The sequence below is a fragment of the Hippopotamus amphibius genome, chromosome 3, assembly GCF_030028045.1.
Source record: "Hippopotamus amphibius kiboko isolate mHipAmp2 chromosome 3, mHipAmp2.hap2, whole genome shotgun sequence".
In the NCBI taxonomy this organism is placed as follows: Eukaryota; Metazoa; Chordata; class Mammalia; order Artiodactyla; family Hippopotamidae; genus Hippopotamus; species Hippopotamus amphibius.
This window is the reverse complement of record NC_080188.1, coordinates 158,652,380-158,667,917: the sequence shown is the minus strand read 5'-3', so window position 1 is coordinate 158,667,917 and position 15,538 is coordinate 158,652,380. Positions and strand designations below refer to the sequence as shown.

The 15,538-nt window shown below is 48.2% G+C and overlaps 1 protein-coding gene across 2 annotated transcripts in view; it reads left to right on the top strand.

Moving 5' to 3' along the window:
- The first annotated feature begins 237 nt into the window (after nucleotides 1-237).
- Nucleotides 238-15,538, top strand: part of LAMB3 (laminin subunit beta 3) — a 40,095-nt gene continuing 24,794 nt past the window's right edge. Inside the window, exons 1-4 of one of the 2 annotated variants that reach the window (XM_057729021.1) lie at nucleotides 238-875; nucleotides 2,294-2,358; nucleotides 2,642-2,749; nucleotides 3,165-3,319. Coding sequence is in view for 1 of the 2 variants with exons in the window: in XM_057729020.1 (XP_057585003.1) it covers nucleotides 2,331-2,358; nucleotides 3,165-3,319 (183 nt within the window). In the remaining variant the exon portion in view is untranslated. The remainder of the gene's footprint in view (nucleotides 876-2,293; nucleotides 2,359-2,641; nucleotides 2,750-3,164; nucleotides 3,320-15,538) is intronic. The other variant, XM_057729020.1, reaches the window with a different exon arrangement.

Genomic DNA, 15,538 nt, shown 5'->3' with positions numbered 1-15,538 from the left:
GGTCAGGTCTGTTTTCTGGCCCTCCAGGCGGGCATTCTTGCCCGGGGTGGGAGGGGCTAGGAAAGCAGCCCTTCCTGAGCTGAGAGCCCTGACTCACAGGTAGTTACCTGTCCTTGGGCTCCCTGCCAAGGCTGCGAGGGAGCCAGAGGGGAGACATTTAGAGTTCATTCCTGTTTATTCCTTCTAAGCTTTTCTTGGGTGATTTGGGCTTTGACCCCTTCCTGATGAACCATAGCCTTATAATCCCCTAAGAAGCAGGGATTTTCCACTTTTTTGTTTTCCCTTGGGAAGGATCCGGTGCTTTCCAGGGTCCTGGATGTTTGCATCTTCTCCACTTCTAGCTCAGTGACAGGTCTGGGGCTATAATACTCTATATAATACCCTATATACAAGCCCTGACCCTTGTGTTCTCTGCTTGATCTTCTGTCCTGGGTGGTCTAGGACGAGAGAAGAGGCTGACCTCTATGGGCCTTGGGAAAGCGCCCAGCACAGTGCCTGCCACAAATGCCAGGGTCCTTCCCCGGCCCAGGAATCCTGGTCTCCAATGCTCACTAACATTTGCCTGGTGCAGCCTCCCGCACTCCCCCACATGGCACCCACAGGCAGGCGGGCACTGCTGAGCTTGCTGTGAGGCCTCTGGGACAGACCCACCTGCCCAGTCCTGTCTGGGGGTGGGGGTGGGGGTGCCGTGACGACAGATGGGCGTGCCAGCTGCCAGATTCCTGAGTCCCGCCCTGTGGGTGACGCCCGGCCAGAGAGTCTCCAGCGGTGAGGCTGTGGTTTAAAACCTGGGAGCCAGGAGAGGGGACCCCCACATTCGAGGCGAGCTCTCAGAGAGGTGATCTGGAGAAAGAAGCACGGCAGCACGGAGCAAGGTATGTTACCTGCCTTTACCCTGCCTGGTGGGGGCCGGACGCAGGACAAGGGTTGTGTCTTTGGGTGTCTGGGGCCTGGTTGCAGAGCCTGATTCATTCCTCTTCCTGGGAGCTCAGCGGAGCCAACTGAGATCCAAAGGCTAGTTTTAATGTCTGCCACTGTTTGGATTTCTTTTTCATATCTGATAAGCATCTCAGTGACTTAGAAGAAAGCAGGTTCAGACCTGGGGCTGAACACAAAGAAGAGAGGGTGGGCTGGCCTGGCTAGAGCTCTTCTAGGGGCTGCTCAGAATGCCTAGTTCCGGGGGGGGAGGGGGCGTGCTTCCAGCCCTGGGATGGGAAAGCAGAGATAGCACTGGAGAAAGCCAGAAGATGGGTCTCACTCTAGGCCACACACAATTAGCTGTGTGACCTTAGGCCACCTGTCTCTTCTCTGGGCCCCTGACTCCTCTGGTAGAGGATTGGAAGGAAAGATTTTGAAGCATTAGGGTTTATGATTTAAAGATGCCAGGTGTGTCCCTGGTTCCCCCGCTGCCCCTGCCTTGCCAACCACCCCCCCATCCCTCCATCCCAGCCAAAGGAGTTTGTGGCTGTCATTGGAGCAGAGTGAGCTGATCCAAGGCAGAGGTTGGCGCTGCATGACCAGGGTGGGGCATGCCTCAGCAGGGCAGCAGCCTGCTTCTAAGACCCTTTGAGTATCTATCCCCAGCCTCCTTCAGAATGCCTCCTCTGTGGCCTCCCAACCCCCCACCTCTCCTGTACAGCCCCAGCCCATCGTTGGAGACATTTTGGGCTGCTTCCTGTTCACATGAAATCCTCACTCACTTTTTAAGGACTGCTAGGCCTGCCTCTCTCCCCATCATATTCCACTATCTGCTCAGCCCAGAGATGTGGCCACCTCAGTCTCACCCTTGGGGTGGCTCTGGGTGGTACTGAAGACCATGCCAATAGCAGGAGAGGGCTCACCTCCAGGTCCTCAGCCTCTTTGGCCCATTCATCGTTGGGCCTGTAGGTGGGCCAGGCCCTGAGAAAGGCAAGTTCTCTTTCTCGGGGTGGCATCAAAGCCCTGGACTTCTGCAAAGGGTCCAGTCCTTTCCTGCTCCCCACGTTGTCCTTCCGACCATGTGGGGTAGGACAGGATCGGTCTGCCTCCCTTCTATTTCAGAGGGGGAAGCTGGAGTCAGAGAGGGGGTGGCATTATCCCAGGGCACCCTGGGAGTCACATATCAGCTGGGACAGGGGAACATGTCTCTGGCATTTTCCAAGCTTTTGGCTACAGATGCACCTGCTGCTCAGAAGTGTCCTAGGTCAAGACCCTAGGTAAAGGTTTCTGAGAAAACATGAGTCCAGAAACACAAAAGGGCTAGTGCACACTAGAGGTTTGCATGGCTTTACCCAGGCTGCTCTGTTTTACCCAGGTGAGGTCCTGGGTGGGGATCACCCCATTGGCTGAAGATGAGGTCACTCCTTCTCCTGTATTTTGGTAAGTATCCCTTCCCATCCTTCCAGGCCCTGTCATGTAGCAGGGAGGGGACAGCAGTGGATAGGAGGACAGTTTACCAAAGTGTGAGCATCACCTGTCATCCTGGAGTCCTTGGGTTTGGGACACTTGTCTATCGGGGTGCCCATGAGGTTTCTCTGTCCTGGGGGCCTTTGAAGAAGATGATCTCGAGAGGCTCCCCAATGTTTTCTCCCTACCTGAGGGTAGTTTGTGGCTCCCCAGTGCCCTGCACGGTTTATTTCCCATCCTTTCACTCTCAACCTAGTCCCAGAGCCATGAGGGCTTGAGCTCCTGATGTTCGGTGAATTGCAGCTGGCTACTCACAAAGTGTGGCAGGGTCACCTTTACAGATAAAGGAGCAGACAGAATGCAGGTATCTCCTGGTGTCCCACAAATGGCCAGCAACAGGCACTCCTCCAGGCTGCTGACAGAGGCCATGCTACACGCGAGGAGGGTTGTGGGCCGTATCCTGGTGGCCGAGCGTGTGTCCACAGCCCGATTCTAAAAGGCCACATGTGGACACCACATTTCAGGATCATCTGGGCTTTTTATGCCAGTGTTTCTCCTCCTTTCTTTTTAAGCTGGGGCTTATAGACTATAAAACCAGCTTTTTTACCAAATAACATCAGGACTGTGATGATTTCCACCACCAGCGGGTGGGAGCGTGAAGAGGGTGAAGAAGAGGGTCCAGTCTTGCTGATCCATGTCTGCTTCCCTGAGGGACGCTGGGGTGGCCGGCTGGATGCTTTTCTCTCTAGGCTGCACCCCTGTGCCCTCTGTGATTTCAGTCTTGCCCAGCATCCTGTGTGCCCAGCAAGCCTGCTCCCGTGGGGCCTGCTATCCACCCGTTGGGGACCTGCTCATCGGGAGGACCCGGTTTCTCCGAGCTTCATCCACCTGTGGCCTGACCAAGCCTGAGACCTACTGCACCCAGTATGGCGAGGTAGGCTCTTCCTCCACGGCCTCCAGGGCCTGGAAGAAGGCGAGCTGGGGCGGCGCGGGGGACCCTGCCACCTGTTCACTGAATACTTAGAGTGGACTTGGTATTGGCCCAGTCCCATGCACTGTGGACAGCACAAGAAAAGTGTGAGGCCGGATCTCTGCCTCTTAGGAATTTTCACCTTTGTTGGGCAAGAGAAAATGTACTCAGAACCAGCTGAGTAGCTCCTTTCTCTCTTTTGCTTGATAAAGCTGGAGTTTTTCTCAGCCTTTGGGCCTGGGCTGGACAGTTTTCCAAGCCTTGGGAATAAGCAGTCAGATAGATATGGATCCTTTAGGTGTGTGGAGTCTAAGGTGCCATCTTTGGTGGACAATGTCAAGGCTAGTGGAGCACAGACGCTGGGATGTGTGCACAGCTTGTGTTCTTGCCGAAGAGGGGACTGAGCTGCGCCGTGGCCGCTCTCTTGCCGCCATCTCTTCAGCTCCTGTTGGAGTAAGGGTGTGGCTGGAGTTACCAAAAGACTATATGATTGCAGGCTGGAGTTTATCCTTCTAGGTTTTGCAATCGTCATGTATGAAGAGCCAACCTACTTACCCCTCAGCCTTTGCATGTTTAGTCTACATGTTTCACCACCCTGGGAGAAGTGAGAGACATTTCTTCTTTAAGAACTTTTTTAAATTAAAAACAATTTTTTTTGAAGTATAGTTTTTTGTAAATAAGGGAACTTTTAAAAATTATCTTATTTTATTTTTATTTTTTAAATTTTTTTGTTGCTCCACGTGGCATGTGGGACTCTAGATCCCCAACCAGGGATTAAACCCACGCTCCCTGCATTGGAAGCAAGGAGTCTTAACTACTGGACCGCCCAGGAAGTCCATTTGAAGTATAGTTGATTTACAATGTTGTGTTAGTTTCAGGTGTATAACAAAGTGATTTAGTTATATTCTTTTTTAGATTCTTTTCCATTATAGCTTATTACAAGACATTGAACATAGTTCTTTGTGCTATACAGTAGGTCCTTGTTGGTTATCTGTTTTTTTTTTTTAATTAATTTTATTTATTTATTTATTATTTTTTGGGGGGGTACACCAAGTTCAATCATCTGTTTTTATACACATATCCCCGTATTCCCTCCCTTCCTTGACTCCCCCCCCCCACCTCGAGTCCCCCTCACCCTCCCCACCCCAGTCCTCTAAGGCATCTTCCATCCTCGAGTTGGACTCCCTTTGTTATACAACAACTTCCCACTGACTATCTATTTTACAGGTTATCTGTTTTATATATAGCAGTGTATATCTGTTAATCCAAACTCCTGATTTATCCCTCCCCCTGGGGAAATATTCAAATTGCCGTTGAAGGACACACATCAGTGAGACAAACGAGGAAGTGACCTGAGGTTAGCACGGAGGTTCAGCGGCTCAGCTGATAAGGAAAGGAGCTGGGCAAATCCAGGCACTGCGACACTTTGACATATGCCAATTATCATCACCTATTTAGGCAACGGAGTTTTTTCAAAGAGCCATTGTGATTTTTTCTTCTGCTTTGCCTCTGGACCTTTCTGGTAGGAACTTTGGTTTTCTTTTCTTTTCTCTTCAACAAGCTTGGGATCTTTCCTTGCTCCTTGTGTTTACCAAGGTGGAAATCACTCAGTGTTTCCTTGTTTCCCAGCTGCCTGTCTCATTTAGCCATTTTTCTGCCCTCAAAACGCAGGTTTGGACAAGGGGAAGAGTGAGGGAGTGATTTTCTCTTGAGCCTCTGCATCTTTGGGGGGTAAAAAGACAGAGAGAAAAAAGGGAGTGCGAGAGACTGATGGCCATGAAGGAGGCTTGGGTTGTCTGTGGTTTCCTCTTTCTGGGTGGTCCTTGTCCTCAGGACCATGGAGATGGTATCTGATCCTACCTCTGGCCTCACTGCCCTTCTAGTCCTCGGTGTTCTTTTGGCCCCTTTTAATCATAGATGGTACTGGCTAGTGGCTTTGGAGATGCTGAGCAGAGACGGCTGTGGTTTCTGCATCTCACCCACTTGGATGTGGGAAAGCCCATTTGACAGTGTTGGGTAAGATGGCTAGCCTCAGGCAAGTCCTCCCTGTGGGCCCAGATTACTCCACGAGCATCAGGAGACCTGGCAGTATTGAGCTTTCCAGGCAACAGAATGGTCTTAGCCGCCCCCTTCCCACACATCCTCCAATCTGTGCCACTGAGCCATGTCTGCAATCTTCAGGGAGTCCTCTGCCGATTCCCATCCTTCAGCTGATCCATCTTCTGGGATGGGAAGCAAGGAGAGATCAGAGGCCCCTGTGTTGGGATGTCCCTTGGCCCCAGCCCTGTCTGGATAGCCTCTTTCCCTCTAGGCTGGGCTTTTGGCTTCATCCTGACCTGCCCTCTGCCTCTCGCAAATCCCCCAGAGGACCAACTGCTTCCCCTGCTCTCAAGCAGTCCCTTGAGAGCAAAACTGGGTGCTTGCAAAAGAGATGTCTAGACTTTTGCAACCCTGGTGATGAATAAATCTCAGCTATTTTGCTGCTGTGAAAGTTGAGAAGCATTGGCTCTTTTTTTCCTTTTTCTATAAAGGGGAATACATCCATGTAACCTCTTGGAAGAGTGGAGGATAGGGCAACTTGAGCGCAGTGTGTAGCCCCAGGTCTGCCACTAACTCGTGGTGTGATCTTGGGCAAAATATTCCCCCTCTCCAAGTTTTGCTTTCTTCTTCCACGACTGTCACATGAATTTTATGGTCGCTCTTTGCTCCAGTTTTCTTTGGGAATGAGCGGACTGCTGAGAACCCGCTTGTCTCCCCCACCTGTCTCCTGTCTGCCTTTTTTGATTTCTTTTTCCTTCTCCCTTCCCTGCCTAACCTCCTAGAGGCTGCTGATTGCCAGCAGTGAAGACACACGCTAAAGGCAGAGATACCCCTCTGTACAGCTGTACTCTGAACCCTCACTGGGTGCAGGGGCAGCTGTGTGATGAAAATTAGGAATCCAGATTTAACTCTGATGAGTTCCAATTTCAGTTTTTCTTAGTTTATTTTATTATTAAGTGATATTATAGTAACTATAATTTATTAAGCACATATTCTATGTCTCAGACCGTATGCTAAGAGCTTTATATAAATTATCTCAATTAATTTTCACAGTACTCCATGAGGTGGCTCTGTCCCCATGAGCTGTTGGGAAAGTTTGAGGGTGTGTTGGGACCCCCAAACTTCTGATAGAAACACATAGGTAGTGAATTTTCCGAGTAGTTAGAGATGGGGTGCAGTGGCCAGCCCCAGCTGGAAGGGAGGGTGACATGGTGTAGAGCTGCGTTCCTAGGGCCTGCCCTTTCAACCCCTCCATCCCTCTCTACCAGCCCCCACCCCCATATACACACCTTCCTTAAGTCGAAGCCTCTGGTTCGTGCCTCTGTTCTATTTTCATGCAGGGGTGACCTGGTGAGCCCTGAGCCCAGTAAAAATCACCCAGCCCCTGCTGCCTGCCTGCCTGCTGGTATGGCGTGAAAGCAAGTGCATTAAGGATTTATGACTCCTGGACATTTTTGCATTGCTTGCTGCCTCCTTCCAACCTGGGGAAACTCAGGAGCAGTGGGGACTCCTTCCAGTTCCAAAATTGTCTCTCCCAGCTCCTGATCTCAGAGTGTGGCTTCTTTCTCCTGGGTCAATCTTAGCCTGTTGGCGTGTCACCTCCTCTGCCTAATTTTGTCTCACCGGCTCCATCCTGTTGACTTCGAGGGCTGGCTTCTATGGGTTTTGGGTCCATATTGCAGCCTTTACGATGGACGTAGGACTCGGCCAGCTTTGCCTTGTGCCCCCGTGCCCTGTCCAACGTTGCCCTTCTGGGCCTGCCTGCCTTGATTACCCATTAACTGTCTGGGCTTGAACCCAGGCTGGTCTTTACCAAAATGGCCTGAGGCTGAAGGCCCACCTCATCCCCTGACTGTCTCTCTTCCAGCTCCTAGGTAACCTCTGGGTAAACTCACTGCACCATTTTTGCCTAAAGCCCAAGGCATGGTTGAAAATGTCTGTGATGTCTCCCTACCCTCATTCTCTTCTGTGCTTCACCCAAGCCTTAGTTCCTCATTTGAAAAATAAGAATATTGATAGCACCCACTTCAATGAGTTGTTGTGAGGACCGTATAAAGAAAGGAGCCCAGTGACCATTGGGCTGGTGTCTGGGAAATGCTAAATGTCCCATTCCTGTCTCCCACCCGCCTCTTGGGGACCTGTGTCTGCATGCAGGGGCCTCCACATCTGTGAATCATACTCTGGGCGCTTCTTCCCGGATCAGGACACACACTTGCATGCTTATTGAAATCAACCTGCCCTTGGGCCAGCCCGCTCTCTGCCTCCAAGGTGACCGTAGCCCTTCAGGTTTGCATTAGGCTGCCAGGGCATCTGGAGGCAGTCATCGTTAGTAAAGTTGCCCAACTGGGGGTGAAGACTCTATAGGTCTGGTCCTGGCTCTGACACTTAGAATAAGAACGTGACCTCAAGGTCATGGCTTCTGTCTAGACTGCCATTTCCCCATTCATGAAATGAAGGAGTTGGGTTAGTCAGCCTTTGTTTGTTCAGCTCTACCATCTCTGCCAGCTTCTGGCTGGGCTGTATGTGACCCTGAGGGTTGGCCAGTGTCTCTACCAGGTGGGCGCTGGCAGGGCCTGAGCCATGGCCTTCGGTCATCTCTGGGCTGGCACACGCTCCTTGGGAACCAGTGGGTTTTGCCCAGAAGCTTTCCAGCCCTGGTTTCTGCTCCTGACAACGTCTCCTCCAATGTTGGGTCTGTTCCCTTAAATGCTTTCTTTATCCCCCACTCCCTCCCTTTCTGGGGGAAAACTTAATTACCCAGCTGCCTTAATAACAGCCTTACACAGTGCATTCCTCAGGTTAATTAGCTGTGTAAACCAAACAGCTGTCATTTTTATGTCTTGGAAACAAGCTGAGGAGAAGTAGCCAGCTGATTTCCCTCCTCCCAACACACACACACACACACACACACACACACACATGCACAGAAGGACACTCACACCCACAGGCACACACCCCAACAACCACTGCCCTTCTGTGTTTGAAAGTCATCTGTTTTCTTGATGTTTAGCATGGCTAGAGTGTAGGACGAGGATGTGAGGATGTGTCCATATCCATTCTTTTTTTTTTTTTTTTAAGAACTTTTATTGAGATACAGTTAACAGACAATAAACAGCATATATTTAGAGTGTACAATTTGGTATCCCAATCTCCCAATTCATTCCCCCCCAACCCTCCGCGCTTTCCCCACTTGGTGTCCATGTGTTTGTTCTCTACACCTGTGTCTCTATTTCTGCCTTGCAGTTCCTCTTTCATAGTTGTTAGCATTTGCCTTACGTATTGAGGTGCTCCTATATTGGGCGCATAAATATTTATAATTGTTATCTCTTCTTCTTGGATGGATCCCTTGATCTCTATGTAATGTCCTTTCTTGTCTCTTGTAACATTTTTTATTTCAAAGTCTCTTTTATCTAATATGAGTATTGCTACTCTAGCTTTCTTTTGATTTTCATTTGCATGGAATATCTTTTCCCATCCCCTCACTTTCAGTCTGTATGTGTGCCTCGGTCTGAAGTGGGTCTCTTGGAGACAGCATATATATGGGTCTTGTGTTTGTATCCATTCAGCCAGTCTGTGTCTTTTGGTTGGTGCATTTAGTCCATTTACATTCAAGGTAATTATTGATATGTATGTTCCTATTACCATTTTCTTAATTGTTTTGTTGTTGTTTTTGTAGGTCCTTTTCTTCTGTTATGTTTCCCACGTAGAAAAGTCCCTTTAGCATTTGTTGTAGGGTTGGTTTGGTGGTGCTGAATTCTCTTAGCTGTTGCTTGTCTGTAAAGCTTTTGATTTTTCCATCCAATCTGAATGAGATCCTTGCTGGGTAGAGTAATCTTGGCTGTAGGTTCTTCCCTTTCATCACTTGAAATATATCATGCCACTCCCTTCTGGCTTGCAGAGTTTCTGCTAAGAAATCAGCTGTTAACCTGATGGGAGTTCCCTTGTATGTTATTTGTCGTTTTTCCCTTGTTGCTTTTAATAACATTTCTCTGTCTTTAAATTGTCAATTTGACTACTGTATGTCTTGGCATGTTTCTCCTTGGGTTTATCCTGCCTGGGACTCTCTGCGCTTCCTGGACTTGGGTAGCTATTTCCTTTCCCATGTTAGGGAAGTTTCCAACTAGAATCTCTTCCAATATTTTCTCAGGTCCTTTCTCTCTCTCTTCTCCTTCTGGGACCCCTATAATGTGAATGTTGGTGCGTTTAACATTGTCCCAGAGGTATCTTAGGCTGTCTTCAGTTCTTTTCATTCTTTTTTCCTTATTCTTTTCCATATCAGTGATTATCACCATTCTGTCTTCCAGGTCACTTATTCGCCCTTCTGCCTCAGTTAACCTGCTGTTGGTTCCTTCTAGTGTATTTTTCATTTCAGTTATTGTGTTGCATATCTCTGGTTGTTTGCTCTTTAATTCTTCTAGGTCTTTGGTAAACTTTTCGATCTTTGCATCCAGTCGTTTTTCGAAGTCCTGGATTATCTTCACCATCATTATTCTGAATTCTTTTTCTGTAAGGGTGCCTATCTCCTCTAGTTGTTTTTCTGGGGTTTTATCCTGTCCCTGCATCTGGTACAAAGTCCTCTGCTTTTTCATTTTCTCTATCTTTCTGTGGCTGTGGTTTTCAGTTTCACAGAAGGAAATACTGCTGATACTGCTTGATTCTGCTGTCTGCCCTCTTGTGGAGGAAGCTATCTAGGAGGCTCGATCGTGCTTCTTTTTTTTTTTTTTTATTTTATTTTATTGGATCATGCTTCTTGATGGGAGGGACTGATGGTGGGTAGGGCTGGATGGGCGGAGCTCAGTAAAACTTTAATCTGCTTGTCTGCTAATGGGTGGGGCTGTGTTCACACCTTGTTGGTTGTTTGACCTGAGGCCACCTAGCACTGGAGCCCACAGGCTCTTTGGTGGGGCTAATGGCTGACTCTGGGAGGGCTCACACAAATGAGCACTTCCCAGAACCCCTGCTGCCAGTGCCCCTGTCTCCTTGGTGAGCCACAGCTGCCCTCCACCTCGGCAGGCAACCCTCCAACACCAGCAGGTAGGTCTGGTTCAGTCTCCTATCAGGTCACTGCTCCTTCCCCCTGGGTCCTGGTGAGCACAGTTTTTTTGTGTGCCCTCCAAGAGTGGAGTCTCTGTTTCCACCAGTCCTGTGGAGGTCCTGCAATTAAATCCCACTGGCTTTCAAAGTCTGCTTCTCTGGGGATTCCTCCTCCTGTTGCTGGACTCCCAGGTTGGGAAGCCTGACGTGGGGCTCAGAACCCTCACTTTAGTGGGTGGACTTCTGCAGCATAACTGTTCTCCAGTTTGTGAGTCACCCACCCAGCATTTATGGGATTTGATTTTAACGTGATTGCGCCCCTCCTACCGTCTCATTGCAGTTTCTCCTTTGTCTCTGGATGTGGGGTGTCTTTTTTGGTGAGTTCCAGTGTCTTTCTGTCGATGGTTGTTCTGCAGTTAGTTGTAATTCTGGTGCTCTTGCAAGAGGGAGTGAGTGCATGTCCTCCTACTCCGCCATCTTAATCGTCTCACAGATCTGGAGGTTGGGAAGTCCAAGATCAAGGCACAGGCAGTTTCAGTCTCATATGAATCTGCATACTTGTGCACAGAAGACTGCCTTCTCCCTGTTTCATCATATGGTAGAAGGGTGTCCATATCCATTCTGAGGTCCTTGTCCTGTGCTCACAGAGGACTTTGAGTCTGTCTCTGACCAAAATATCTGCCCTTCTATTTCCCAGAAGCTCTCAGCAGGTCTGACACTTTCAAAGCTCCTCCCTTCGGGGATTTATTCTTTTGGATGAAGCATCAATGAGTTCTTTGTTTAAAATGTAGACACCCTTGGGAAAGGCATCATATTCATCCATTATCATTTATATTTCAGCAAGGGTTTGCTTTTCAGAAAATTAACTGTGGCTTTTGCAAAGGGTTCTAAGGGAATAAAACCTAGAATGAGTAAGTTTTGAGGGGCTAGAAGAAAATGAAAAGGGACACTTGGGGAAAGAGTTGCTATCAGAGAGAAGCAAAACTTGGGTTGTGGAACGTGAGATGTTTGGGTCCTGGTTATTATGGGCTGGGGAGTGTGTGGCTTGTGGGGTTAAAAGGAGGGAAGAGAGCAGAAAGGTGAGATGGAAATGTGGGCACATAACTAGGTGGCCTCACAACTTTGCTGGCCTGGCTTCTCACCCCATTGCTCCTTGGGTCAGGTCCCTAGAGGCTCTCTGGGTGGTGTCTTGCAGACCTACCTTGCTTTTTTTGCTCTCAGGGGCTATAGGAATCATTGTCACTGGTAGAGCTTTCAGAGGTCCAGGCACACAAACCAACTCTCTGCACTTAGGTCTAGGGGGATATCTCTGTTTCTGGAGAAGTCTGGGCTGGGGTTGAGACTGCCCTTACTATTACAGAGAAAGGGAATACCCTGAAAACCAACTCTAGTCCCTGCAATCTCCCACAGTTTCCCAGTGAGTGCTGTGTCCCTTGAAGCAGATCAAGATGAGAAGATTTGGAAGCTGAGAGCCTGGGAGAGGAATGCCTGCTTCTTCTCTTCCTAGCTCTGTGGATTTGGACACATTTCTTAGTTTCTCTAAGACTTGCTTTCCTAATCTGTCCAATGAGGATACCCACCATTTAGTATAGTTTGCCTACCTCAGAGGTTTCAGAAGGATAAAAAGAGATATTGTATGTATAATGCTCAGGACACAGCCTGGTGCAGTGTAATTTTTGGGTGCATGGTAGTCATCGTCTCATCATCAGCATCAGAAATGAGCTTCCTAAACTTGGTTTAGACGGAGATGAAGGCAGTGTTGAGTTAAGGCTTTGGTCAAGATGTTACTTCATGACAGTGTCTCATAGTCCTGGGTCTCTCCTCCCACCTGGCACCACAACAGGCCTCGATTTTTGAACTTTGCTGGCAATATCCATTGACATAGAAATGGTGAGGCTTGTGGATCACAGTGGGCTCTGATGGAGGCCTTGCTAACCAAGGCCTTGAGGGTTCCCTGTTCCCCTGCCCACTTTGCTGGGAAGAGTGTTTCTCCAGTACAATGTTTGGCCAATGTCTTATTTTTCTCTTGCTTCTTTTGCCTTCTTGTTTGGAATGCCTTTAACCTCTGAGCAGATGAGCTGGAGTGGGGGAGAATTCAAATAGCATGTTAAAGCAAAAAGGAACTTCATTATCTCATCCCACCCCTGCATTTTACCAGTGAGGAAGCTGAAGTAGAGGGAATGTCTTTTCTTGCAGGCAGCTGCATTTTTTTTTTTTTTTGGTCCTGGCTTTTTCTCTTTTGGCCCTGGCTGGCAGCCATGACCCTGACTACAGCTCCTCAGATAGACGCAGGCAGTCTCTGGCTTGCTTGTGGGAGGGAGCTGGGCCATGTATAACCAGAGCTTGTTTTCCTATTTTCCCCCAGAATTAGCTCCATGTTCTGCAAAGATGCAGAGCTTTGATTTGCAGTTGCTTTCCTTTTTCCACCCTCTCCACAGTGCTTCAGGCTCCTGCTGGCTCTTGCTCTCTCCTTTGCCCTCCCGCAGTTCTCTGGGAGGGTTTGTCTTCCAGCCAGACTGCTGAGCTTCTAGAAAGCTCCAGGATAAGGGAAGAGGCCCAGCCTTTCCAGACGGAGAGGAGCCAAGCTGGCGGGAGGCCTGACAGGCTGAATTGATAATACTACTGCATCTCTGAAGGAGCACAGCTAGGGGAACGCTGGCCAGATGACCCCCAGAGAGAGGCAGCTGCAGCTGGGAGCTTCCATTTCTGGGAGAGACAGAGGCATGTAACACACACGAGGGGAAGGTCCTCATGTTGGGAATCATGTGCGTGCACATGTGCGCACACACACATACACACTCTCTTATGCACATACTACATATAGACATACAAGAATAAAATAGAAAGGGAGACTGAGGCCCAGAGAAGAGAGAGAAGAAATTGGCATCTTGTCTTCATGTGGGCTTCTGCCATAAGCCACCCTATTTTGGGCCTCCATCCCTCCAGCTGGTTGACGAGCAGAGCTACTTAAAATACCTGTCCCAAGCCTGTTGGCTTAGCCTGTCTCTGCGGATTGAGATGAGTTCTTTCTTTAGCTGTGTGACTGTGCTAAGCAGCACGCAGGTGTTAAGCTCATGAGGCCATCTGATCCCTCCATCACTGTCTGTGCACGGGGAAGGCAGGTGGAGGGGGCGTGGGGTATCCCAGACTGACTGTGAAGATGGGGGGAGGCAGGGTAACAAGTCCATGCCGAGAACCCTGGGCCTTTTTAGTTTGTTTTGTTTTATAATAATGCCTGAATATAAAAATTTAAAATTATTAAAAAATAACAAAGAAAAAAAAGTTACCTGTAATCCCATTTCCCAGAGATATTAGGCTAAACTGTATGCAGTTGCCATTTTTGTAGGTCAGGATGACTGAATATCAGCCATTTCTTTTGGTTCAACCTAATATATGGGTGTATTTCCTTCCACATATTTTCTATTCCTTTAAGAATATATATTTGTGATCATGATGTGTGTACAAATTTATGGCAAACTTTTTTTTCATAAAACATTATAATGTAAGCATTTCCTCCATGCAATTAAAATCTTTCTCTCAAGAGTCTTTTTAATAGTTACATACTCTTCCGTCATTTGGGAATATCAAGGTCATTTCCCCAGTCCCAGGTTGAGCTGTTCTAGCTCCTGTGTCCCATGGCCCAAGGAAAACAAAAGAGCCTTGTTTCTGGCACTCTCTTGGCCAGGGAACAGGCTGGGATCAGTTCCCAACAGAGCTGAGGGGAGCTCTCGCGACAGGTCGCAGGAAGACAGCTGGCCCAGCTGACCCTTGTTTCTCCACAGGACATGTGCTGAGTGCAGACGGAGGATGGGAAGTGGAAAAGTTTGCCTCTGAGAGGCTGGGCAGATTGGGGAGAAGGGCATGCTTGCTGCCTAGGGACCAAAATAGGATTCTGGAGGAGACTCAGATTCCAGCAAGAGGCATCTTTTGCCCAGAAAGGATTATTTTAAGTGCTCAGGTATTTATTTTAGCCACTGACACATCTGCAGTCTCTGTGTTAACTGAGCTGGGTTAGCCTGACAAGCCAGCTTTCTTCCCAAAGTGCTCTCTCTGCCTGAGGCTCTGCCATGGTCAGCCTCAGGGTCAGACCAGACCCTTTGGGTGAGACAGAGATTGTCACCCTTTACCATGCGTCCCATGGTGTCTGTACACCCAGGTGGTTTCCTAGTGGATGTGAGAGGATGACAGAGAGGGAGGGAAGGAGGAGAAGAGAAGGATGTGGGGAGGGATCCTGTCTGGTGCTGGTGCCGGCACTGGCTACCAGTCAACAAGAAAGTCATGTAGCTTCGTGGAGCCGCAGCTTTCTTGCATGTGAAATGGGAATAATATTACTACATAGGGTGGTTGTAAGACTTAAATAGGTTAATGCACTGAAATTCCTGATACAGTATCTGGCACATGGTAGACGCTCTAGTCACTTAATATTAATGTTTGTCACCTTACTCCCTCTTCCCTCCTATTAAACTCCCAGGGAGGGAGTCTAGTGCTAATGTAAATGAAAATGCTAGCATTTCCTGAGCATCTATTAGTCATTCAAAAAGTATTTATAGAGGGCCTACTACGTGCTAGGCACATTGCTAAGCACTGGAATACAGCGTGAAGGAAAGTAAGTTCTGCCCTCACATTGTCTACATTCTAACAGGGGGAGGCAGACAGCAAACAAACACTGTGAGCAAATAAATTGATGGTAAATGAACAATATATCCAGTGGAGCTATTACTATGAAGAAAAATGTAGCAGGGCAAGGGATAGACAGTGCATGCTGTTTTATATGAGGCACATGTGCCAGCCAGTATGAGAGCATTACACATCCTCCCATATTGTTTTTTTTTTTACATATTTCATAATCATTTAAAGATTTTTTAATATTCTTTTCTATTATAGGTTATTACAAGATATTGAATATAGTTCCCTGTGCTATACAGCAGGACACTGTTGTTTATCTATTTTATAGATAGTAATCTATATCTGTTAATTCCAAGTCCCAAATTTATTCCTCCCTTACTTTCTCCTTTGGTAAGCAAAGTTTGTTTTCTGTGTCTGTGAATCTGTTCCTGTATTGAAAACAAGTTCATTTGTGTCATATCAAAGGTTATTGTTTAATAGAGC